The sequence below is a fragment of the Lipophrys pholis genome (assembly GCF_963383615.2).
Source record: "Lipophrys pholis genome assembly, chromosome: 14".
In the NCBI taxonomy this organism is placed as follows: domain Eukaryota; kingdom Metazoa; phylum Chordata; class Actinopteri; order Blenniiformes; family Blenniidae; genus Lipophrys; species Lipophrys pholis.
In genome coordinates, this window is record NC_137633.1 from 2,112,073 (window position 1) to 2,133,335 (window position 21,263).

The window sequence follows — 21,263 nt, forward strand, 5'->3', positions numbered from 1 at the left end:
GTTATGTTACAGTACTTACTGGAATCCTGTTAGACGTAGTTACATTTTGTTGTGGTAAAGTTGCCGTGTTGCGTTACGGTAGTTGTATTACAGTAGTTTGTATTGCTACAGGACTCGCGTTACAGTACTTGTTATGGTACACTGGTTGTGTTGTTACTGCGTTAGTGGTTGTGTTGTTACTGTGTTAGTGGTTGTGTTACTGCATTACAGTGGTTGTGTTACTGCATTACAGTGGTTGTGTTAAAGTTCCGTCACACAAAGAATCAGAGTTTTACTTCAAAAACAGTTTCTTTATTTCAGACCAAAACATTTGTTGTCATTACATCTACGATTAAAAACCAAGACGGAGTTCATCTGCAGGCGACCCCCCGTGGGTCAGTACGTCAGTTCATTGTGTGTGTGTGTGTGTGTGTGTGTGTGTGTGTGTGTGTGTGTGTGTGTGTGTGTGTGTGTGTGTGTGTGTGTCAGTGTCAGTCAGCGCGTGTGTGTCAGCGGTGTCCAGTGTAAGTCCGGAACCAGGAAGTGACTGAAGCAGCCGCCGAGGAGATCATTCCTCCGGCATTGGCTGACGGCTGAGACACCTGCAATGCACTCTGGGAAAGATCCATAGGCTGCAGAGAGAGAGGGGGGGAGGAGGTTACAGGAGGTCCCTGAACGCACCACAGGACTGGAGCCGCCACGCCCCCCCCCCGCCTCATACCTGTGAGGGGATGTCACAGAAGCGGGGGCTGGGCACCGTCTCCCAGTCCGTCCCGAGGTCCGTCTCCTCGTCCGTCACCGCCTCCTCGCCGCTCTCCTCCGCCGGGCCCGCCGCCTCCGGCTCCACAAACTCCATCGACTCCTCCAGGTCGGCGCTGACCTCGAATGGACCCGTCCTGAACACACATCACGCCGCAGAGTCAGAGGGGGCGGGGCTACACATGGCCACTGCTTTTTGATTGGTTATGCTCCTCTGCTTCGCCAACGACGTCACACGCATCTCACCTTCCCAGACTGTCGTTGTCACTGGCAACCAGAAACATGATGTTTCTGAGGGTGTGATGTGGGTGGAGCTTCTCTGGGTCAACGTGCTGCAACAGTGAGGAGGAGGAGGAGTGAGGAAGAATCAGAAGAGGAGGAGTCAGAGTGAGGAGTCAGAGTGAGGAAGAAGAGTGACGAGGAGGAGCCAGAGTGAGGAAGAAGAGTGAGGAAGAAAAGAGTGACGAGGAGGAGCCAGAGTGAGGAAGAAGAGGAGCCAGTGAGGAAGAATTTGAAGAGGAGGAGTCAGAGTGAGGAAGAAGAGGAGCCAGAGTGATGAAGAAGAGTCAAAGTGAGGAAGAAGAGGAGCCAGAGTTAGGAAGAAGTGTCAAAGTGAGGAAGAAGAGGAGTCCGAGTGAGGAAGAAGAGGAGTCAGAAGGAGGAAGAAGAGGAGCCAGAAGGAGGAAGAAGAGGAGCCAGATTTAGGAAGAAGTGTCAAAGTGAGGAAGAAGAGGAGTTCGAGTGAGGAAGAAGAGGAGTCAGAGTTAGGAAGAAGTGTCAAAGTGAGGAAGAAGAGGAGTCATAGTGAGGAAGAAGAGGAGTCAGAGTGAGGAAGAGGAGTCAGAGTAATGTTACCTGGGAGAAGCAGAGATGAAGAATATTGGTGTTGAGTTTGCTGAGCGCTCTAGTGAAACGATACCGACTCAGATTGTCGCCACAGAACTCGCTGAAAAACAAACGACACCACCTGGTGACTGGCAGAACTCCAAACAAGAGCAGGAAGTGAATTCAGATCAAAACTAACAAACTACAGTAAACAACTCAAACGTGATGCCGGCTCGATCGTTCCATTTGGGATTCTCCATCCTGCAGTCGTCGTTTGTCCTACACTGCAGCCCGCGCCTGAACGCCTCACCGGGACGCTGGACTCACCTGTTGCAGAGCTTCTTGGGCAGGTTGACGTCCAGGATGTGCGACAGGATGGTGACGAGCTGCGTGGTGTAGCACAGCGCCGCGCTAATGGTGTGAGCCGGGTTGATGTGGTCCAACTCTGCAGCGACACCAGGTCAAAGGTCAGAGGTCAAAGGTCAGAGGTCAGAGGTCAACCGTGATAATGTGGAGTTTTGAGACCAGATTAACGGCAATGAAGACAATCACTTGGGTGGATGTTCTGATCTCCTCTCCCAGATAACAGTGTCGTCTCTCTTTCCTAAGATAAACCAGCGGCTACTGGACAGTTTTTAGTTTTGTGAGGTTTTCACAAATAAAATATGGACGTCAATCAATATCAAGTCAAGTTTTTGTGAAATAAACAACTGGATGCACTTTTTTTTTCTTCAAATTTTAGATCCTAGACATTTTTCAGTTTACAAATAAAGCAAAGCAGAATCACATCAACAGCTTAATCTGCTGGTTGGCCTCGCTCAGGCTGATTGGGAAGCCCCGCCCCCGGCCCCCTGACCTGGGCCCTGATTGGTGCTCTTCTCCTCCACCCAGCTGTAGTAGGCGGAGCAGTCGCCGTTGCTGGGCAGAGTGACGGGCGGCCCCGTGATGCTGATGCTGGTCTCGCCGTTCTGGTCGTCCCAGATCCAGCGGCCCGACAGGTACGTGGTCCTCCGGGCCTCCGCCAGCTCGCTCACCGTGCTCGACGTCAGCGCCGCGTCCACGTCCGCCAACGCCGCCGCCACAGCGTCCACGGGGTCCCTGAGAGAGTCGCACGCACAAAGATGTGACCGTCATTTTTATATGGATTCATAGTGGAAGAGATTCCGTCGTGTGTGTGTGTGTGTGTGTGTGTGTGTGTGTGTGTGTGTGTGTGTGTGTGTGTGTGTGTGTGTGTGTGTGTGTGTGTGTGTGTGTGTGTGTGTGTGTGTGTGTGTGTGTGTGTGTGCTGACCTGCTGCCCTGTTTCTCCTCCTGCATGGAGAAGATGTGGGAGGTGAGCTCCTGGATGTGCTCCCTCCTCAGCGCTGCCAGGAGGCTCAGCCGGCCCTGCAGCTCCCTGCTCCTCTTCTCCTGCAGCTCCCCCAGACGGCGGTTGTGCCGCTCGATCTTGTCCCGTTTCTCCTGGTGGCGTCCGGCACGTCGCTGCAGCCGCTGCGCCTCCTCCTGCGAGCGCAGCAGGAGCTCCTTATCTGCAGGAGACCAGGAGGGGGAGATGAGACTGAAGCAGGAGGTGGAGGTGGAGGTGGAGGAGGAGGTAAAGGAGGAGGTTGAAGACTCACCGCTCTTCAGCTCCTCGTTGGCCCAAACCACCGCCTCCTTCAGCTGCTCGATCTTCATCCTGCAGGACATGATCTTCCACTTCTGAGGAGGAGAATTTTACAATTATTTATTTGATATCGAAGGTTTAAAGATTATAGTGGGTTTTTTGTACTTTAGACATGTTGTAAATATTTGAGAGGTTTTCTTAAAAAGTTTTTTTTTTTTTTTTTACTTGGTTTGTGCTTTTTTGTAAAAAAAAAAACAAAAAACATGAGGGAAACACTCACCATCTGATCCTCCTGAAGCTTCCTGTCCATCTGCTGCAGCACACTGTGACACACACACACACACACACACGTCAAGGTGTGTGTAATACAGATGTATAATAGGCATGTATGTTAGAAGTAGACCAGATATGTGTGTGTGTGTGTTGGATGTATACCCGGTGTGTGTGTTGGAGGTATACTAGGTGTGTGTGTGTTGGAGGTATACCAGGTGTGTGTGTTGGAGGTGTACCAGGTGTGTGTGTTGGATGTGTACTAGGTGTGAGTGTTGGAGGTATACCAGGTGTGTGTGTTGGAGGTATACTAGGTGTGTGTGTTGGAGGTATACTAGGTGTGTGTGTTGGAGGTATACCAGGTGTGTGTGTTGGAGGTATACTAGGTGTGTGTGTGTTGGAGGTATACCAGGTGTGTGTGTTGGAGGTGTACCAGGTGTGTGTGTTGGAGGTATACCAGGTGTGTGTGTTGGATGTGTACTAGGTGTGAGTGTTGGAGGTATACCAGGTGTGTGTGTTGGAGGTATACTAGGTGTGTGTGTGTTGGAGGTATACCAGGTGTGTGTGTTGGAGGTGTACTAGGTGTGAGTGTTGGAGGTATACCAGGTGTGTGTGTTGGAGGTATACTAGGTGTGTGTGTTGGAGGTATACTAGGTGTGTGTGTTGGAGGTATACCAGGTGTGTGTGTTGGAGGTATACTAGGTGTGTGTGTGTTGGAGGTATACCAGGTGTGTGTGTTGGAGGTGTACCAGGTGTGTGTGTTGGAGGTATACCAGGTGTGTGTGTTGGATGTGTACTAGGTGTGAGTGTTGGAGGTATACCAGGTGTGTGTGTTGGAGGTATACCAGGTGTGTGTGTTGGATGTGTACTAGGTGTGAGTGTTGGAGGTATACCAGGTGTGTGTGTTGGAGGTATACTAGGTGTGTGTGTTGGCGGTATACCAGGTGTGTGTGTTGGAGGTATACCAGGTGTGTGTGTTGGAGGTATACCCGGTGTGTGTGTTGGATGTGTACTAGGTGTGTGTGTGTTGGAGGTATACCAGGTGTGTGTGTGTTGGAGGTATACCAGGTGTGTGTGTTGGAGGTATACTAGGTGTGTGTGTGTTGGAGGTATACTAGGTGTGTGTGTGTTGGAGGTATACCCAGTGTGTGTGTTGGATGTGTACTAGGTGTGAGTGTTGGAGGTATACCAGGTGTGTGTGTTGGAGGTATACTAGGTGTGTGTGTGTTGGAGGTATACCCAGTGTGTGTGTTGGAGGTATACCAGGTGTGTGTGTGTTGGAGGTATACCAGGTGTGTGTGTGTTGGAGGTATACCAGGTGTGTGTGTGTTGGAGGTATACCAGGTGTGTGTGTGTTGGAGGTATACCAGGTGTGTGTTGTACCTGTGTTGCAGCTGCTCCTTCTCCTCCTTCAGTTTCTTCAGTCTCTCCACCTTCTCAGAGTATCTGCACAAACAATCAGCTTGTTTAACTGATTTGATCTCGATGTTTTGTTTTGTCTTTAGTTATTTTAGAGCAGCACGTTGCGTCGCCCTGCGCGTGATCCACAAACAAAGGCTGTTTGTTGTGTATCAACCCAGTGTGACCCAGAGCTCAGCTCGGCGAGCAGGTAACACACTGGAGCCGGTACCGGCGATCGAACTCTCATCGTGACGTCATTTCGTCCCGGACAGCGGTGACGGTAGAATGTGCGGCGCGGCGCGTTTACCTGTCCGCATTCCTGCCGTCGAAGTACACGAAGTCCCCGGCCTGCACGCAGCGGGCGCAGGTGAGCCTGCGGCGGGACGTGCTGCACAGCGGGCACCGCTCCACGGCCACGTACAGGCCCTCCGCGTCGTCCACCGACTCCGCCATCACGCTGCCCGGGGCAGCGGAGGCTGAAGCCGCCGGGTGCGGAAGCAGAGGCCGGAGGGGAGGCCTGGCCGCGGACGGCGGTCCGGCGGAGGGGGCGCTGCGGGCCGAGCCGAGCGGAGGAAGCCCCGCGGAGGACGCCATGGAGGAGCTAACAGGCTAATGCTATCGACGAGAGCTTGTTTACAAACGTCCGCGAGGGAACGGCGGTTTGTTTTGATGACGCGTAGTCCACTTCCGGTGTGACGTATTGTTTATAGATTACGTCAGACATGTGGGCAGGGACGAAACAATTTTATCGGATTTTTTTTACCGACTATCAGAAAAAATAAAACTGTTTAAAAAATAAAACACGTTAAATTGACTTTAATCATCAAAATGACAGACACAACAAGTCAGCAACAGTGAAGCTGAAATTTTCTGATTCTCTTGAAATGTCGAGAATTTAACATACTCAATAAATGTAAACAAACAAAATTTAAATAAAATCTTTTTTCTGACTTTTTTTTTTTACTGGTGACATATTTCACAAGTGCAAAATTGACTTTTAACACAAAACAATGTGAAGCTGAACATCTCACAGTGTGTAACAACTGACATACTGTCTCTGTGTGTGTGTGTGTGTGTGTGTGTATGTGTGTGTGTGTGTGTGTGTGTCACTGCTTCTTGAAGCCCTTCAGGATGGGATAGATGTTTTCGAATGCTTCATAGATCTCAGCTCTCTCTTTTGCTCCTGAAACATAGGCATAGGACAGAGGCATCAGCTGACACACTCTCTCACACACTCGGGATCAGTGGGCCTCAGTGTTGTTCTCTGATCAAAGTACATTCAGTAGAAATGATGGCCGCCGATGATGTTGGAGATGTCAAGGAGACGCTCTACATCGGCCACTGCTGGCACTAGATTAGCCTTTGATGGTGGAGGTGTGTGATGCAGAACTGGCCTACACTTTGACTGGCGCAGTGACAAGCTCGTACTACCCGAAGAACATCATTAATCCAGTTATTATGAGCCTGCATGAACAAAACAGGCCGGATTTCATTTTCATGGATGACAGCGCTGCAGTTCATCAAGGTGGCATCATTAGGGAATGGCTGCTGGAGACTGGGGGGCCTCAAGTGGAGTGAGCTGATTATTGTTGAACAGATTCATCTTCGTTTACACCGACCGACCTGATGTAAGCACACAAACACACACAGCTTGTGTATTTGTGTGTGATTGAGTTGACTGTTAGGTCCCGATTACCGGTTAGGACCACCTTCCCCGACACAAAGATGAGCAGAACGATTCGAGGTTTCACCATCCGATAGATCAGCCCAGGAAACAGCTCCGGCTCATAACTGAGGGCCACAACACACACACACATTAGCCACACACACACACACACACAGTGACACATCCTGGTGTAGCGCCTCATGATGGTGACCTGCTGAACTGCTGGTGAGTGAGAACGAGTCCCTCCAGTCTGATGGGAAAACAGACGTCACAGCTGGCCACCATGTTCTGGATCTTAAAGTCCAGGAAGCGAGCGGGAAAGCCAAGTTTCTGCACCACACGAGCGTATTTTCGGGCCGCCAGCCGCGACTGCTCCTCACTGCGACAACACGTCATCTCAAAAACAACAAGCAACCACAAAGAAATACAACAGAACAAAATATAACAGGAAAACACAACAACCATGCACAGCAACCTTTTTGAGTTTTCACTTGAGAAAGGTTTGCATTGTAGTTTTCATTTTGGGCCACTAGTGGGTGCTGTTTGGTTATTGTAATGAAAGCACGCACAAACAGCAGAGAACAACACACTATAAACATTAACAATGGGAGAACATGTACATTCTAGTAGACAGATGACCATGTTGGATTGTTATTACGGTGACTGTCAAAATAAAAGTACCAAGTCCCAGGAGAATATGGACTGGGGGACATGACACCCTGAAACTCGTTCTCAAAACATTTCAAAACAGGCTCCCAAAACGCCACGAAAGTTTAGCATTTTCACTTGTGTAAACTGGCTCTAAGGCTCCGACCTCTTGGCTCCTGTGCAGACCATCTTCCCAGAGCTGAAGATCAGAGCCGTGGTTCTGGGCTCTCGGATCCTCATGATGACAGCCGCAAAGCGCTGATATAACAAAAAACAAACAAACCTGTAAACAATAAGTGGATGGCGTGCAGACAGCGCGGAGGAAGGTGATCAAATCACAATTGCGAGGTACCTTCGGGTTGTACTCCGCGTTTCTGGCCTGCAGGGCGATAAACTTGAGATCCAGAGGACATCCGAGGTTCACTGTGGACACGATGTTCCTGAACGCACCATGGCACACTCAGCATGGTACTCATACTACACACAGAATACCTGTAAAGTATACTTTCTGCTAGTTCTGGTAAGGTAACTCACTGTAACTGCGGGATTATTCCTGACCTCTCGGTCATTGGGGTCATTGGCGTCATCGGGGTCATTGGCGTCATCGGGGTCATGGGATAGAAGGGCGCCGCTCCTGTGGCCGATGTGGACGCTTCCTGCTGGGGCTCTGCCACCGTGGAATTCTGGGAATTGTAGTCCAGACAGATGGCGCTGTCCTGTGACACATCTTGCTTCCGAAAGTCTGCAGCTGGAAACCAAGTCAAACAGCCCAGTTCATTCAGAGGAGAGTCAACAAACAACAACCCATCAGTCGCTATTACAGAACAATTAGTTACTGGTGAAAACAACATGCTCCGCCTCCATTGACCTCATAGGGACATCACACCTGTGTCTTCCTGTGTCGTGAGGTCATCAGGCAGGAAACTGAGGTCCAGGTCATCAGACTTCTCCACAGCAGAGGGGGCGTGGTCTTGCAAATGATGGGCGGGGCTTTGGAGGCCAAGCTCCTCCCCCAACATGAAGCCCGGGTCCTGCGAGAAAAACATTGAAGTTTGTTCTGCACCGATTCACAAAACATCCACAAATAAATAAAACATACAAATACACACAGAACAACCACAAAACAACAAAGACAGAACGACCACAACTATACATAAACCACAAAGGCACACAGATCATACAGAAATACTCACAAAGCAACCACAAACACTCATAATACAACAAAGAAACAAAAACAAGTCCAGATTTACACAAAACAACCACAAACACACACAAACCAAAGGCACTTCTACAAATGCACACAGATCATACACAACTACAGACAAAACTACCACAAAACAACAAAGACACACACACACACACACACACACACACACACACACACACACACACACACACACACACACACACACACACACACACACACACACACACACACACACACACACAAACAGATTTTAGGAGCCTTTTTCTGTTTTTCACAGTTTCTGTGTCACCTGTACATGTTTTAGCAAAGTTTTGTGGTTTCAAATCACACTTCAGAAATCACACTCACATTTGCAAGAGAGTCGTCAAAGTAACGCTCCAACGCCGACTCATCCATGAGACCACCTGAAGGCCTGGGCCACAACCTGCACCTGATCCAAAACCTGCACCTGCTCTGAGATCTTCCAGGACCTTCCAAGACCTTCCAGGACCTGGCAGCAGGCACAGCGCAGCACAGCTGCATCAAATCAGACACTCAGAAAATACCTGCTGACTGACTGACACACACTATTATCATTAATGTCATTATTATCATAATCACCATCAATATATTTGTATGCATATTGAAGGTTTGTGGATCTCATGCGTGATCTTTGAGTATCATATAATGGAAATATGACTTTCTAAAACACAGGAAGAATAGTTGTCACTGATAGGATCCGAGAACAATAAATAAACTGGTTGTAGCGGTACTCTACCTGGAGTTCGCCCTCCCTCCTGCTGGGGGAGCCCGAGGCAGTAACTGCGCATGCGCAGCGGATGTAAACAAAGCAGCATGGCGGCCCACGGCTTTCGAGAGAAACACGAGCAGATATAATTTGATGCATTAAAGAACTTCCGACACCGATGGAGACAAAACAGTTTGTGACCAAAACACTAAGTGACTTTTCTCTGGAGGCTCACGGTGAGGCCTGCGCTGTACTCCAAGTATTTACACAGTACTCCTCACTGTGGTACCGCTTGTACTCATCACAGTACTGATCACAGTACAAACACTACTCATTACACTCGTCTAGTACTCATTATTATCTAATATTCATCAAGATTATACCGCCGTTCACAGTACTTTGCAGTACACATAGTATTTATGACAGTACTAATTGTAGTACTTGTAATTATACTTACTTCTGTGTCCTTATAGTATAGAATAAATATACTACATTAATCTTTGAGGGAAGTTATTAGTATCAGTGGTGATTACATGAAAGTAATCACATTACTGATCACACAGAATTTATATACGTATATGGAGGTCAGTACTGAATTACTTGTGGTACTCTGTCGTATTTTCCTCTCAGATCTCTATCTGAACGAGTCGGTGCCGTACTTGGAGGCGCCACCAGACCCGCTGCAGTTCTATAGGGACTGGATCGGTGCCAACAGGCCATGCATCATCCGCAACGCTTTCAACCACTGGGCCGCTCTGTCCAGGTGGACTCCGGATTACCTGAGGTGAGGAGGCTCCGCCCACTTCCACACACTGGTCTCCTCAGATGCATGCTGGGAATGATTTTCTGTCTTCAGGGCGAAGGTGGGGTCAAAGGTCATCAGCGTAGCGGTGACTCCGAACGGCTATGCCGACGCGGTCGCTGGCGATCGCTTTGTGATGCCTGAAGAAAGACGGATGAGGTTCGACGCCATGCTGGACGTCATCGAGGGCAAGGTGAGCAAACCTGGCGCCCACACACTCCAAACGCCTCACCGCTCCGCCAGCCGCCGTTGTCACGCTTACAGCCTGTGGCTGCTTCAGGTGCAGGCGAGGGGCGTGTTCTACGTCCAGAAGCAGAGCTCCAACCTGCTGCAGGAACTTCCCGAGCTGGCGGACGACGTGGAGCGCCACATTCCCTGGATGAGCGCGGCTCTCGGTGAGTCAGACTCGGGCGAAACTCACCAGTCGGTCTGTGGGAAACCAGAAATACCTTGAAGGTGTTTACATAGAGATAATACATTTATTATTTAGCACCGTCATTAACTTACTTTTTGAAAATCTATTTAAAAATAAAAAGTTTTAATTTATAAATATTTTTTATTATTTATTTTTTTTAATCTTTCAGGAAAGCCTCCGGATGCAGTGAACTTCTGGCTCGGCGAGTCGAATGCAGTCACATCAAGTACGAGCCGACGGTCACATTTGTGCTTCAAACTATAGAAAAAATATACTTTTACTTTAACCCAACAGTTCTTTTAACCCAAATATTTGACATAATTCCTGTTTTGTTGTTGATCTTTCATCTTCATTAGAATATATATATTTTTTGTGTCACTCTCGTTATGCTTTATTTTCTTCTCAGTGCACAAAGACCATTACGAGAACCTTTACTGCGTCATCTCCGGGCAGAAACACTTCCTGCTGCTGCCGCCCACAGACCGCCCCTTCATCCCCTACGGTAACCATAGCAACCCGCAACCCCATGACCATAGCTACTTTCACTCTGCTGCAGTAACCATGGTAACCGTTCCCACAGGTCTGTACCAGCCAGCCGTTTACCGCCAGCGGGACGACGGCGAGTTTGAGGTCGTGGACGAGGAGAACTCTGAGAAGGTGCGTTCAGGTGACGTCTGTAAATCTCAACGCTTTTTTTTTTGGATGCCTGTGGCTGATCGTCCAGACTCCGCCTGCAGATCCCCTGGATCCCCCTGGACCCCCTGGACCCGGACCTGGAGCAGTTCCCTCAGTATCGACAGGCCCGACCGATCCGCTGCAGCGTGAAGGCCGGAGAGATGCTGTTCCTCCCGTCGCTGTGGTTTCACCATGTCAGGCAGTCACACGGCTGCATCGCAGGTACCTGAACGCACCACGGACAACTGACGGCGCTTTGAGAATAATCCCAAACATCAGAATATGCAGGTGCAGTGCAGCGTATTCAGACACCTGAACAGGTCTCGAATGCTTCCGTTTGTTTCTGCAGTGAATTTCTGGTACGACATGGAGTACGACATCAAGTACAACTACTTCCAGCTGCTGGAGGCTCTCAGTGGCGTCTCCACGGCGGTGTGATCTGTAAATAAAGTTTGGATTCAACGAGCAGAGTGTGTTTGAACAGTTACTGGCATCTTCAGTGAATTAAAAACAAATGTCCAGTTAAAACTTTTCTATAGGGTTTGGTTTGACATTTAGGTTTTTGATTGATTCTTTTGTTTATGTGGAAAACGAACATCTCCTCGACCTCAGCAGCAGGAAGTGGAACTCATTTCACTTTTAAAAGTTCTGCTGTTGTTGCTTAAAGACAAACTTAAATGTTTCTTTAAAAAGTTCATGAGAACAAAAGCTCAGAAGAAAGTCTAGATAACTCAAAGAAATTTGTTGTAGAATTTAAGGGTTTCAGCTCCGTAGATAGAAAACCAACCAGTGATGGCAGGAGAGCAAACTGCTGAGTCATCGTGCAGTCAAACAGACGAGGAAGCACTTTATTATTAAAGCATAAAACGAGAACAAACTCCGTCTTTTTTCTGTCACCCACACCCACAAACACTCCAGGGAGGAGCCTGCATAGCCCCCCACCCCCACCCCACACACACACATTTACCTTGTCAGGTAGAAGCTGCAGAAATTCAATCTGTAAACTTTCAAAAGCAGATTCTTGACTCGATATTTACTGCTGTCGAGTCACAAAAAAATTTGTCTCATTAAATCAACATTTGAACTCACTTCTCTTAAAAATCTGCCCTAAATGTCCTTTCACACTGGGAAACTGTAAGTGACTTTTTTTTTCCCCATTAGATCCTGTATGTTCAGTCCACGTGTGACCTGCAGGTGGCGCCGTCCCAGCAAACAGAGAGACAGGAGGAGAGCAGGAGACCTGGCTGAGACTCCTGCTGCTCCTTTCAGGCTGCAGATGATTCAGATCCTCGTGTGTCGAACCTCAAAGGTTGAATCAACAGATTTAAACAGATTTCCCGCAAAAAACAGCTCATTTTGTTTCTGAGTTCATAATTGTCTGCTTGTGTCATCACACACACACACAGTCAGTCAGTCATCATGATTATTGCTCCTTCTGATGGGCGCGTGGATGCTGTGGAATGCCGGCACCCAGCGGTTGTCATGGAGACCGACATTGCAACCAGGTGCGTCCCGGCGGTTTCCACGGCAACACATCCAGTACCCGGGGCCGCCGGGCAGCGCCTGGCAGAAGGGTTTGTGGTGCCAGCGGCAAAGCGATACGTCACCCCGCCCGTAGCGCCGTTTGCACTGCTTACAAGGGTCGTCACGGTAACGGGGGTCGGATACCCAGAGCGAGTCGGCGGGCCGCACGCCGTACGTTTCCATGACGACCTTGAAATAGGAGCAGGTGCACTTGAGAGCAGCGAGGCTGTGCGTGGGCAGCAGACGCAGGATGTGCAGCAGCAGGTGGTGCGGCAGCGCCCAGAGGAACGGCCGCGGCTGCAGGAGCTGCTGCACGCGCTCACGCAGCTGCAAGAAGTCCTGCGACGCACACACACGGGTCAGCAGAGGCCCCGCCTCCTCAATGAGCCCAGGTTGTTCCTTCCTCTCCTCTGATTGGCTGGGGTCACAGAAGGCGGGGCTAACGGTAGAAGAGTGGGGCTGTGTCGGGGGAGGCGCAGACAAAAACAACAAACCGGGAAGTGGCTCCGCCTCCTCAGTCTCAGGGGGTGTGGCCTGTGTAAGAGGTGGTGCTTTTGTGTCTGTGTAAACATTTGAAGGGGGCAGAGCCTGTGCCAAAGCAAGCGACTCTGTGCTGATAGTTTCTGGGCAGCTGATTGGTTCCCTGCTCAGACTCGGCGCTGCAGGTGGAGACGAGGATGGCGTGGGCAGGCAGGGGGCGGAGCTCTGCTCCATGTTGGCGAGCAGCACTCGTCCCACTGCCCTCCTCAGACTGTTGCTCCTTGAAAGGCTTCCCTCCGAACTCCTCCTCAGGCACTCAGACTCCAGCTTAGCTACCATGTCGGACACTCGCAAGCTTTCTGGCCCCTCCCCTTGCTGCTCAAGTGGCGGCGCTCTGGACAGTGTGATGGTGGTGGAGCTCCTCTGCAGAGTGAGCAGCGGCTTAGAGTCAGGCGACTCGCTGGCCCTCTGCTCCAGGAAGGCCACCATCTCCACCACGGAAACCTTCTGCTGCTCCTCCTCCTCCTCCTCCTCCTCGACGTGCTCCCCACCAAACTGCTGCAGCGGCAGCTCCACCACCTGTGGCACCGTGACGAGGGGCCTCAGGTCCCGCTGGAGGTTCTGGTTGTTGCAGGACCTCCGCCGCCTTTTCGCGCTGCAGTTTTCCTCCCAGCTGCCTTTTACCTTTGGCGCTCTCCACAGCGCCGTTACAGCAGTCGGCTGCGCTCTGTTACAGGAGACGCCATTCGAGGCTCCGCCCTCAGTTAGGGTGATTTGGCCCCCTTCTGAGGCAAAGATGGCGATCTTCTCGCGGACGTGTCCGGGCCTAATGACGGTCCAGACGTCGAGCGGCGTGTCAGCATCCTCGGCGGGGCTCTGGATCAGACGAGACATGTTTTCACTGCCATCCAGTGAGGGGAGGCGCTGCGGGGCCGAACTGCTGCTGACGGAGCGGCGCAGCGTGTTGGTGGAGATGATGCCCAATGGAAGGCGGCTGTTGCCATGGTTACTGTTACAGGTTTTCAGCAGCCCCGTCTGCTGGTTCACGATTAGACCACTGCGCATGATGGTCCTGAGAGAGAAAGAGAAGAAAAAAAAAAACCCCACAAGATTAACAATTATGTCTGAAAAGGATTAAATATCTAATAATATGGTGAAACAGCATCAAAAGCAAACTTGAATAATTAAAAGTCCTAACTAAACAAATATCCTATTTTATCTCTTAATTTCTTATATTTGTAGTCTTCAGTTTTGGGAAACTTCTGTTCTCTGGTTGGAGAGTTGCTGACATGAGAGAGTCTGCAGTTTCACCAGTTTCCTTCCTCAGTCCAAAAACATTCAGGTGAGCTTCACTGATGATCCTAAAGTGTCAGTGTGAATGGTGTTAATGGACTCAGTACCACGCCCAGCAACAATGAGCTGGATGAAGCAGTATAAAAGACAGATGGATAAAACCCAATTCAAAATTCTAACAAAATCTGAGAAGCTGCTCCCTGTTTAATGTTCAACGGTTTTCAGCTTCAGGGAGGACAATGGACCTGTCCAGGTGTACCCAGCAATCCACTGCCCTGAACAGGTTATAAGCTCTATAGAAGATGGATAGACTGTGTTTACCTGCAGGTTGCCTGCTGATGCTACAGAGGGTGGGGTCCCGCTTTGAGTGACACCTCCTCTGACTTTTTGGCTTCACATGACTCAGAGATCAGTGGGACTTTACCCACACACATATGAACCTGGAGAAACATGCAAACACAATATTAACGCCACAATCTTCACATAAATATCGCACACACATGAATTTCAGTCCGATTTCTGGCTGCTTAAAGAATAACTTTAGTATTGACGGAAGTCTGACTCTGGTGGGCTGAATTAAATATGAGTTTTGTTTAATTTTTGGCTCGTTTTCATGCTTGTATTGATCCAAGGTGAGGTCGGGGAATTCCACCCATCTGCCTTGTTTAGCCTTGCTTCTACCTCTGTATTTAGCCAGTGACAGATTGAATAAACTTTGGGATTTTTACCCTCAACTACTAAACTATAAGTCCTCAGACTACAAAAACGACAAGATGGCTGAAGTGAATATCTGACACAGTGACGCCCCCTACAGATTTATGTCTGAATTTCTACCCAAAAAAACAACAACCTGCTGGGACTCTGGTGACTTTATAAACTAAACGCAAATCTGGATCATTTAGATTAAAAACGATGGTGGGATACTTCTACCTGCAGTCAGTCGACTACAACCCCGAATTTAAGTAAATATAGTCAGTATAAACCAGTATAGAATACACCATCGGAGTAACGCTGCAATGTAACTGAAGACCAGTCGCTTCGTGACAGCTGCTGAGTTTGCAGTCTGAAGCTAACAGCTAACGGCTATCGACGACTGTAAACTTCTGCGTATGCGGCCTCCGCTCCTTCCACGCTCCTCCCGTGGACTGCCGAGCTCCGTGCGGCCCCGCGGTCCGCTGCGAACCTCTTAGAACGCGGTGAACACTAGTCAACAAACAAACCCCGACAACAACAAAACTCCAAACTTTGACGGCCGCAGCGCTAGCTAGCTCGCTACTAGCCGACACCGTCCGTGAGCATTGAACACCTGGCTAACAGGCTAGCCTGAGCGGCTAACCAGCCACCGAGCGGAGCGGCGTAAAAACGGAGCCCGTCAGCGATAAGCTGGGATGTTCTTGTCGGAGAGGACATCCGGATGGAGGCCGCTGTGATACGGGACGAGTCCCGGAGCTCCTGGCGGAAGCCGGTGAGGCGCGGAGGCCGCGGGTCACTCACCTGAGGCTGGAGTCCTTCCCGGGACGCTCCGCTGGAGGACAAACAGCTGCTGGCAGCGGCCGCGGCTTGTCTCCTCCCGTCTCCCGGTGACGTGAGAGCGTCACCCCGCTGCGGTCGGTCCGCTGCTCGGTAAATACGCGTTTTAACGTTTAACGTCGCTTCGCACGGAGCGTCTACGACACAGTCCGCTCCTCTGCAAGGACTACAACCCAAGACGTCAACCTGTCTGCCGCCGTGCGTGATGACGTAAGGCGCCGACGAAGATAGTCATTATCACGAGCTGTCTTACAAACCGGAAGTAATGTATTGAGAATATCACATCGTCATTATCATAGACATAATATATCTATGGTGATTATTGTGAGCAAAATTACATTTGTAAACATTCCAAAGAGTTCCTGAAAGTCCGACCGAACACGGTCAGAAACAGTTTGAACACATCGAATATGGAAGACCAATCCAGCCCATAACCAATCTCAAACCAGCAAACCAGCCCAAAACTAAACCTGTCCACAACCAGCCAGGAACTAATCCATAACCAGTACATAGCCAATCCAAAACTAGTATATAGCCAGTCTTAAACTACTCACATACCAGCCCAAAACCAGTACAGTGCCAGTCCAAAACTACCCACAAACCAATCCATAACCAGTACATAGCCAGTGCAAATCTAGTCGTCAACCAGTTCAAAAGCAGTCCATAACCACTCAAAAGCAGTCAATAATCAGTCCAGAAACCATATTAAACCAGTTACAAACCAGTCCAAAACCATTCTGAAATCAGACAGAAACCAATCCAAAACCAGTCTGAGACCACCCACAAATCAGTCCAGACAAAGAAGAAACTCAATCCAACACAAGTCCAAGATCAGTCCAAAACCAGTCTTAAACCCAGCAAAGACTAGTCAACAAGTCAGGAATCAGTCAGCAAAAGCAGTCAGGAACCAGACACAAATTAGTTCATAAACTGTCCAAAATCAATCCGTAACCAGTTCTGAGCCAGTCCACCATAACCAGTCCAAAACCAGCACTACAGTTTTAAGAATTCTAGCAAACCCATTATGACAAGTGATAACAGGTGATAAAAAGTGTTGAGAGTTGATGGCAAAAGAAGAGCGGTGACGACAGGTGACAGAGAAGCCAGACGTCAGTTTTATCCAACAGAAACACAATCAAACTCAAATTCAAGCAGAAAAACTTTTTATTTTGTGAGTAACCTGTCAATAAATCTGTGGGTGACTTCACTTCCTGAGGATCAACTCAAACTATTATGTAAATCTCGTATTGTTTCATATCAAGAGCTACAGAGGTACACTGTACTTTTTGTTAAAAAATTTTAATAATGCAGTTTAGTATGTTGTATCTTTCATTATGTCATATAACCTGTGTCAGCAAAAAATATTCTATATTTACTGTACATCTGCAGGAGTCATACAATAAATTTCAAGGAAGCTCTACTGTTGATCTCCAATGTGTCTCTCCATCAGTAGACCTGTGATGGATCTCTATAGGATCTTTAAGTTAGGATCCATTATAGAGTTCTGGGGCTCCTTGGTGAATAGGTGGTTGATCTATAATATAATGTACAATTCATTTCTGAGTGGATCTCTGCTTGACCTCCAGTATATATGTAAAAGATCTAAAGTCGGTGAAAAAAAACCCAAACTATTTGATTTTAAGGATCTGCAGAAATCTCTGGGAAGAATTCCTTTTAGAGATTTGGGAGATCCTCAGTAGGTCTGTATTGATTCTCAGTAGATGTTTAGGCGATTAGGATTGTCTCTCAGGGTAGGGTCTCCATTTTGACATTGGTCAGGTCCAGGTCATAGTAGATGTTGATGCTGTTGATGGCCCTCAGGTCCGTGATCCGGTGTCTGTACGACAACAGGTGGGAGCCATTGACGGCCACTCTGTACTCACTGGAGGTGCACAGAATCTTCATCTGTAACAGTGAAACCACAATCTGTCAGTGAGCTGCTGAGGTACCCACACTCCTCTGAACCTGAGGATCAATATTTTGTCTCCAGAGAGTCCGACCTCAAACCGTTGACCGCTGACAAAGGGAAATCGCGATTCTCGCTGTTCTTGGCCCCATCTTCCTCCATTGAAGCTGTTCATGACAATCACCTGCCGGCCATTCTCGTTGAATCGAGGATTGAAGTGAAGGGCGATGTCACGTCCTTTACACAGATCAATGCTGAACCTGAAACACAAATGCTGACAGTCAGGTTCTTCTTTTTCCACTTCCTGTTTGACTGATCCCAGTCGATGTCTTGTTACTGACTTTTGCGGATTGGATTTGATCGTTCCAGTAATGGTGATGAGCAGTTTGTCATAAACTCCGTTGAGCAGAGTGTCTTTGTAGGGAACTCGCTGTCACCAAGGAAACAAGAGACAGCTGTTTACACGGTAAATTAACTTCACATATGAAGCACATTTTACTGTTTCAGTCATCGCAACAGACCAACACTGTATTCACACACCAACAGCTGCAATGGGATCTGCTTGAATAACCTTCAGGACCAAAGTTCAGTGTTTTACCAGTGCAAGGACATGGTAGGGTGAGGGTCAGACCACCAACATTTGGGTCATAGCTGCTCAAAGATGTGTCCCTCTGTAGCTCTGTCCGAGTCAACTGTCTTACCATTTCCTTTCGGGACGAAGGTGCAGATGGAGCACTTGGACCGGATGGCCACCCTCCTGGGGTTGGGTTAGACCCTCCTCCACTTGGCCACCCTCCTGGGGTCGGGTGGGACCCTCCTCCACTTGGGCCGGAAGGCCACCCTCCTGGGGTCGGGTGGGCCCCTCCTCCACTTGGGCCGGATGGCCACCCTCCTGGGGTCGGGATAGACCCTCCTCCACTTGGCCACCCCCCTGGAGTCGGGTGGGACCCTCCTCCTTGTGGGGCAGACGGCCACCCTCCTGGTGTCGGGTTGGACCCTCCTCCAGATGGCCAGGTGGGGTTATTTGGTTGAGCTGTGGTTTAATTTAAAATCAAAATTAAAATTTGCTGTGCGTCCTCAGCACTTTGTCAAGGTGTTCACAGCTCAAATGAAACATAGACCCAAACTGTCTGAAGGTTTACCTGATCCTCCTGCAGGCCACATGCCATCACCGCCCTGTAGCACACACACACACACACACACACACACACACACACACACACACACACACACACACACACACACACACACACACACACACACACACACACACACAGTTGGTTAGTTCTTTCACTGTCACAGGTAACAGTAGGACAAACAAGGGCTTGTGCAGCCTTTGTTTGCTGTGTGCCTTAGTGAGGTGTGTGTGTGTGTGTGTGTGTGTGTGTGTGTGTGTGTGTGTGTGTGTGTGTGTGTGTGTGTGTGTGTGTGTGTGTGTGTGTGTGTTTGTGTGTGTGTGTGTGTAGACCGAAGGTGTGTTCACGCATATATTCCTTAGGAATGTTGGACATCAAGCAGCAACATGAGTGCGACTTACTCCTGTAAACATGTCGTTTAAAGACACTGCAAATTCAGGATCGTCTACTTTCTGTCTCGAGGAAATGTTTGTGTTGTTTTTTTAATTTTGTGTTTCTAATTTCAAATGATTTGTTTCTGGCTTTTTTTTTCATATGTGATTTCTTTTAATGTGGAAAAGTTAAACTTACGGATTGGAACATCTTGTCTCCGTCTCTGCAAAAGAGGAGGAGACATGATTCAGTGTGTGGCCAAACCTCTGCGAGTGAAACATGCCCCGCCGTGCCACCCCTACCCTCCTGTAGGGGGCAGTTTTGAGATAATTCGGGCTGCAATGCTTCACTACACAGTCACATCGTCAACATTCACATTGACCAATCAGCACCATCAGGAAAAGAGAACGAGAAAATCCAACACATGGAATTTATCATAATACACAAGTTTTAAATTCTACACTTTACACCACAGTCACACCTTTTATCTTTGTTTTACATGGTGAGACGGTAAGAGGTTATTATGGGTTTGTCTTCACTACACACACACACACACACACACACACACACACACACACACACACACACACACACACCCCTAAACAAGACATGTTTTGTACAGTTCAGTGAAAGAAGTCTGTGTTCTGCGAGCTCTCGGTGGAAATAAACTGTCCTCAGTGCGGAACATTGGAAACATTTTGGAAAAACACACACAAACCAACACACACACGAAAAAAACACACAAACCAACACACAAACTAACATACAGTGGTAGAAGACGGAGACATACCTGAGATCACCTGAGTGCTTCAAGCTGCAATCTGATGCTGTGCGACAGTTTTCCAGCTTTCTGTCGAGCCTCACCCTGTTCACACAAGCAGACCACACCCACACACACACACACACACACACACACACACACACACACACACACACACACACACACACACACACACACACACACACACACACACACACACACACACACACACACACACACACAGGGCATATACTCATGAAGGCCACACCTAAATATGGACACATTCAGACAGAAACACCTAAAAACACACACGCACCAATTTATTCCTAATGACTTGTGATTTCAGCTGTTATTTTGCAGCAGAGAAGACAATGACAATAGGGTTACACAAACACACACACACACACACACACACACACACACACACACACACACACACACACACACACACACACACACACACACACACACACACGATCAGTGACCCTCCTCCTCCCCATACGCTGATGACACACTACTTTGCATGTAACCGATATTGATCTGTCGTCCCTCCAATCAGGTGACTGATAGAACTTCCACCCTCCTCCAAGAACTTCACACTAATCTGCAGTCAAACTGAGCCGCTCCGCTCAGAGGTACAGATCCACTTCCTCAGGTACTGAAACTCTCCCACACCCTGCAGGTGAAGGACTGAAACAGGCCATCAAACACACACACAAACACACTCGACCAGACAAATGGTTTATTTCATGAGCAGACATGAAGAACAACAGAAAGATGAGGATATTCTGTAATCCTGGTTTTATCTCCACTGTGTCAAAATGATTTTTAATTTTATTAAAATGTTTTATTTATTTCTCACATACAACATTAACAACCACCACAGTCACTAACATAGTGAAATGATACCGATTTACCCCTCGGAAGCAGCCGTACAGAGCAGTGCTTCGGGGGGAGCTGGAGGAGGGGCCGAGGGTCTTGCTCAGGTACCCAGTGCATGTTTTTATGGGGATGTGGGAGGAAACTGGAGTACCCAGAGGAAACCCAAACACACACAGGGAGAACAAGCAAACTCCACACAGAAAGGCCCCGGCTGGATTTGAACCCACGACTTTCTTGCTGTGAGGCGAGAGCTAACCACTGCCCCACCGAGCAGCAGAATCTACAACAGATCCACCAGTAATGTTCTGAGAATCATCTTTTTCACAAGATCCACTATCAATCTACTGTAGATCCAGAGTAGATCTATTGAGATTCTCGAATAGAAATATCACATCAACAGC

The 21,263-nt window shown here is 48.6% G+C and overlaps 5 protein-coding genes across 11 annotated transcripts; 1 reads left to right on the plus strand and 4 right to left on the minus strand.

Moving 5' to 3' along the window:
- Window positions 1-273: 273 nt before the first annotated feature.
- Window positions 274-5,538, minus strand: atg14 (autophagy related 14). The gene is made up of 11 exons (XM_080479335.1): window positions 5,147-5,538; window positions 4,822-4,884; window positions 3,449-3,491; window positions 3,182-3,263; window positions 2,854-3,091; window positions 2,420-2,661; window positions 1,891-2,008; window positions 1,594-1,684; window positions 985-1,070; window positions 701-875; window positions 274-611 (listed from the first exon to the last, which is right to left on the minus strand). The coding sequence occupies exons 1-11, from the start codon at window positions 5,431-5,433 to the stop codon at window positions 489-491; spliced, it is 1,548 nt and encodes a 515-aa protein (XP_080335461.1). The 5' UTR covers window positions 5,434-5,538; the 3' UTR covers window positions 274-488.
- A 407-nt stretch (window positions 5,539-5,945) lies between these two features.
- tbpl2 (TATA box binding protein like 2) lies at window positions 5,946-7,875 on the minus strand (the record flags this gene model as incomplete). Its single annotated transcript, XM_080480198.1, has 6 exons — window positions 7,688-7,875; window positions 7,506-7,593; window positions 7,320-7,411; window positions 6,717-6,884; window positions 6,536-6,630; window positions 5,946-6,022 (listed from the first exon to the last, which is right to left on the minus strand). Exons 1-6 carry the CDS (start codon window positions 7,765-7,767, stop codon window positions 5,946-5,948), a joined length of 600 nt encoding a protein of 199 aa, XP_080336324.1. The 5' UTR covers window positions 7,768-7,875.
- Window positions 7,876-9,163: 1,288 nt separating this feature from the next.
- jmjd7 (jumonji domain containing 7) lies at window positions 9,164-12,320 on the plus strand. 3 transcript variants are annotated; one of them, XM_080480577.1, is made up of 10 exons: window positions 9,164-9,323; window positions 9,718-9,871; window positions 9,944-10,082; window positions 10,170-10,284; window positions 10,474-10,530; window positions 10,711-10,806; window positions 10,885-10,961; window positions 11,042-11,201; window positions 11,329-11,420; window positions 12,141-12,320. In XM_080480577.1, exons 1-9 carry the CDS (start codon window positions 9,266-9,268, stop codon window positions 11,415-11,417), a joined length of 945 nt encoding a protein of 314 aa, XP_080336703.1. In that variant the 5' UTR covers window positions 9,164-9,265; the 3' UTR covers window positions 11,418-11,420; window positions 12,141-12,320. The 3 variants fall into 3 exon arrangements, with proteins under 3 accessions (XP_080336703.1, XP_080336702.1, XP_080336701.1); XM_080480576.1 differs by lacking the exon at window positions 12,141-12,320 and having other exon boundaries at window positions 9,166-9,323; window positions 11,329-11,850; XM_080480575.1 differs by lacking the exon at window positions 12,141-12,320 and having other exon boundaries at window positions 9,168-9,323; window positions 10,711-10,961; window positions 11,329-11,445.
- fbxo34 (F-box protein 34) lies at window positions 11,726-16,023 on the minus strand. 2 transcript variants are annotated; one of them, XM_080480573.1, is made up of 4 exons: window positions 15,771-15,998; window positions 14,598-14,716; window positions 13,979-14,055; window positions 11,778-13,884 (listed from the first exon to the last, which is right to left on the minus strand). In XM_080480573.1, exon 4 carries the CDS (start codon window positions 13,875-13,877, stop codon window positions 12,390-12,392), a length of 1,488 nt encoding a protein of 495 aa, XP_080336699.1. In that variant the 5' UTR covers window positions 13,878-13,884; window positions 13,979-14,055; window positions 14,598-14,716; window positions 15,771-15,998; the 3' UTR covers window positions 11,778-12,389. The 2 variants fall into 2 exon arrangements, with proteins under 2 accessions (XP_080336698.1, XP_080336699.1); XM_080480572.1 differs by having other exon boundaries at window positions 11,726-14,055; window positions 15,771-16,023.
- A 929-nt stretch (window positions 16,024-16,952) lies between these two features.
- LOC308120003 (galectin-5-like) lies at window positions 16,953-20,204 on the minus strand. 4 transcript variants are annotated; one of them, XM_080480347.1, is made up of 7 exons: window positions 20,011-20,204; window positions 19,419-19,443; window positions 18,855-18,888; window positions 18,414-18,745; window positions 18,054-18,142; window positions 17,807-17,972; window positions 16,953-17,711 (listed from the first exon to the last, which is right to left on the minus strand). In XM_080480347.1, the coding sequence occupies exons 2-7, from the start codon at window positions 19,428-19,430 to the stop codon at window positions 17,553-17,555; spliced, it is 792 nt and encodes a 263-aa protein (XP_080336473.1). In that variant the 5' UTR covers window positions 19,431-19,443; window positions 20,011-20,204; the 3' UTR covers window positions 16,953-17,552. The 4 variants fall into 4 exon arrangements, with proteins under 4 accessions (XP_080336473.1, XP_080336474.1, XP_080336476.1 ...); XM_080480348.1 differs by having other exon boundaries at window positions 19,419-19,435; window positions 20,010-20,079; XM_080480350.1 differs by having other exon boundaries at window positions 19,419-19,526; window positions 20,011-20,048.
- Between the last annotated feature and the right edge of the window lie 1,059 nt (window positions 20,205-21,263).

Bases quoted from the DNA above. Each gene is read 5' to 3' on its own strand.
- jmjd7 (XM_080480575.1), top strand. From the start codon at position 9,266: ATGGAGACAAAACAGTTTGTGACCAAAACACTAAGTGACTTTTCTCTG. The intron at 10,285-10,473 runs GTGAGTCAGACT...TTAATCTTTCAG, and splicing joins CTGGATGAGCGCGGCTCTCG to GAAAGCCTCCGGATGCAGTG. The intron at 10,962-11,041 runs GTGCGTTCAGGT...CTCCGCCTGCAG, and splicing joins ACGAGGAGAACTCTGAGAAG to ATCCCCTGGATCCCCCTGGA.
- atg14 (XM_080479335.1), bottom strand. From the start codon at position 5,433: ATGGCGTCCTCCGCGGGGCTTCCTCCGCTCGGCTCGGCCCGCAGCGCC. The intron at 4,885-5,146 runs GTAAACGCGCCG...TTGTTTGTGCAG, and splicing joins GACGGCAGGAATGCGGACAG to ATACTCTGAGAAGGTGGAGA. The intron at 3,092-3,181 runs GTGAGTCTTCAA...GGTCTCCTGCAG, and splicing joins CAACGAGGAGCTGAAGAGCG to ATAAGGAGCTCCTGCTGCGC.
- LOC308120003 (XM_080480347.1), bottom strand. The intron at 17,973-18,053 runs GTCAGTAACAAG...TTTGTGTTTCAG, and splicing joins ATCAAATCCAATCCGCAAAA to GTTCAGCATTGATCTGTGTA. The intron at 17,712-17,806 runs GTCGGACTCTCT...TCACTGTTACAG, and splicing joins TCAGCGGTCAACGGTTTGAG to ATGAAGATTCTGTGCACCTC.
- fbxo34 (XM_080480572.1), bottom strand. From the start codon at position 14,048: ATGCGCAGTGGTCTAATCGTGAACCAGCAGACGGGGCTGCTGAAAACC.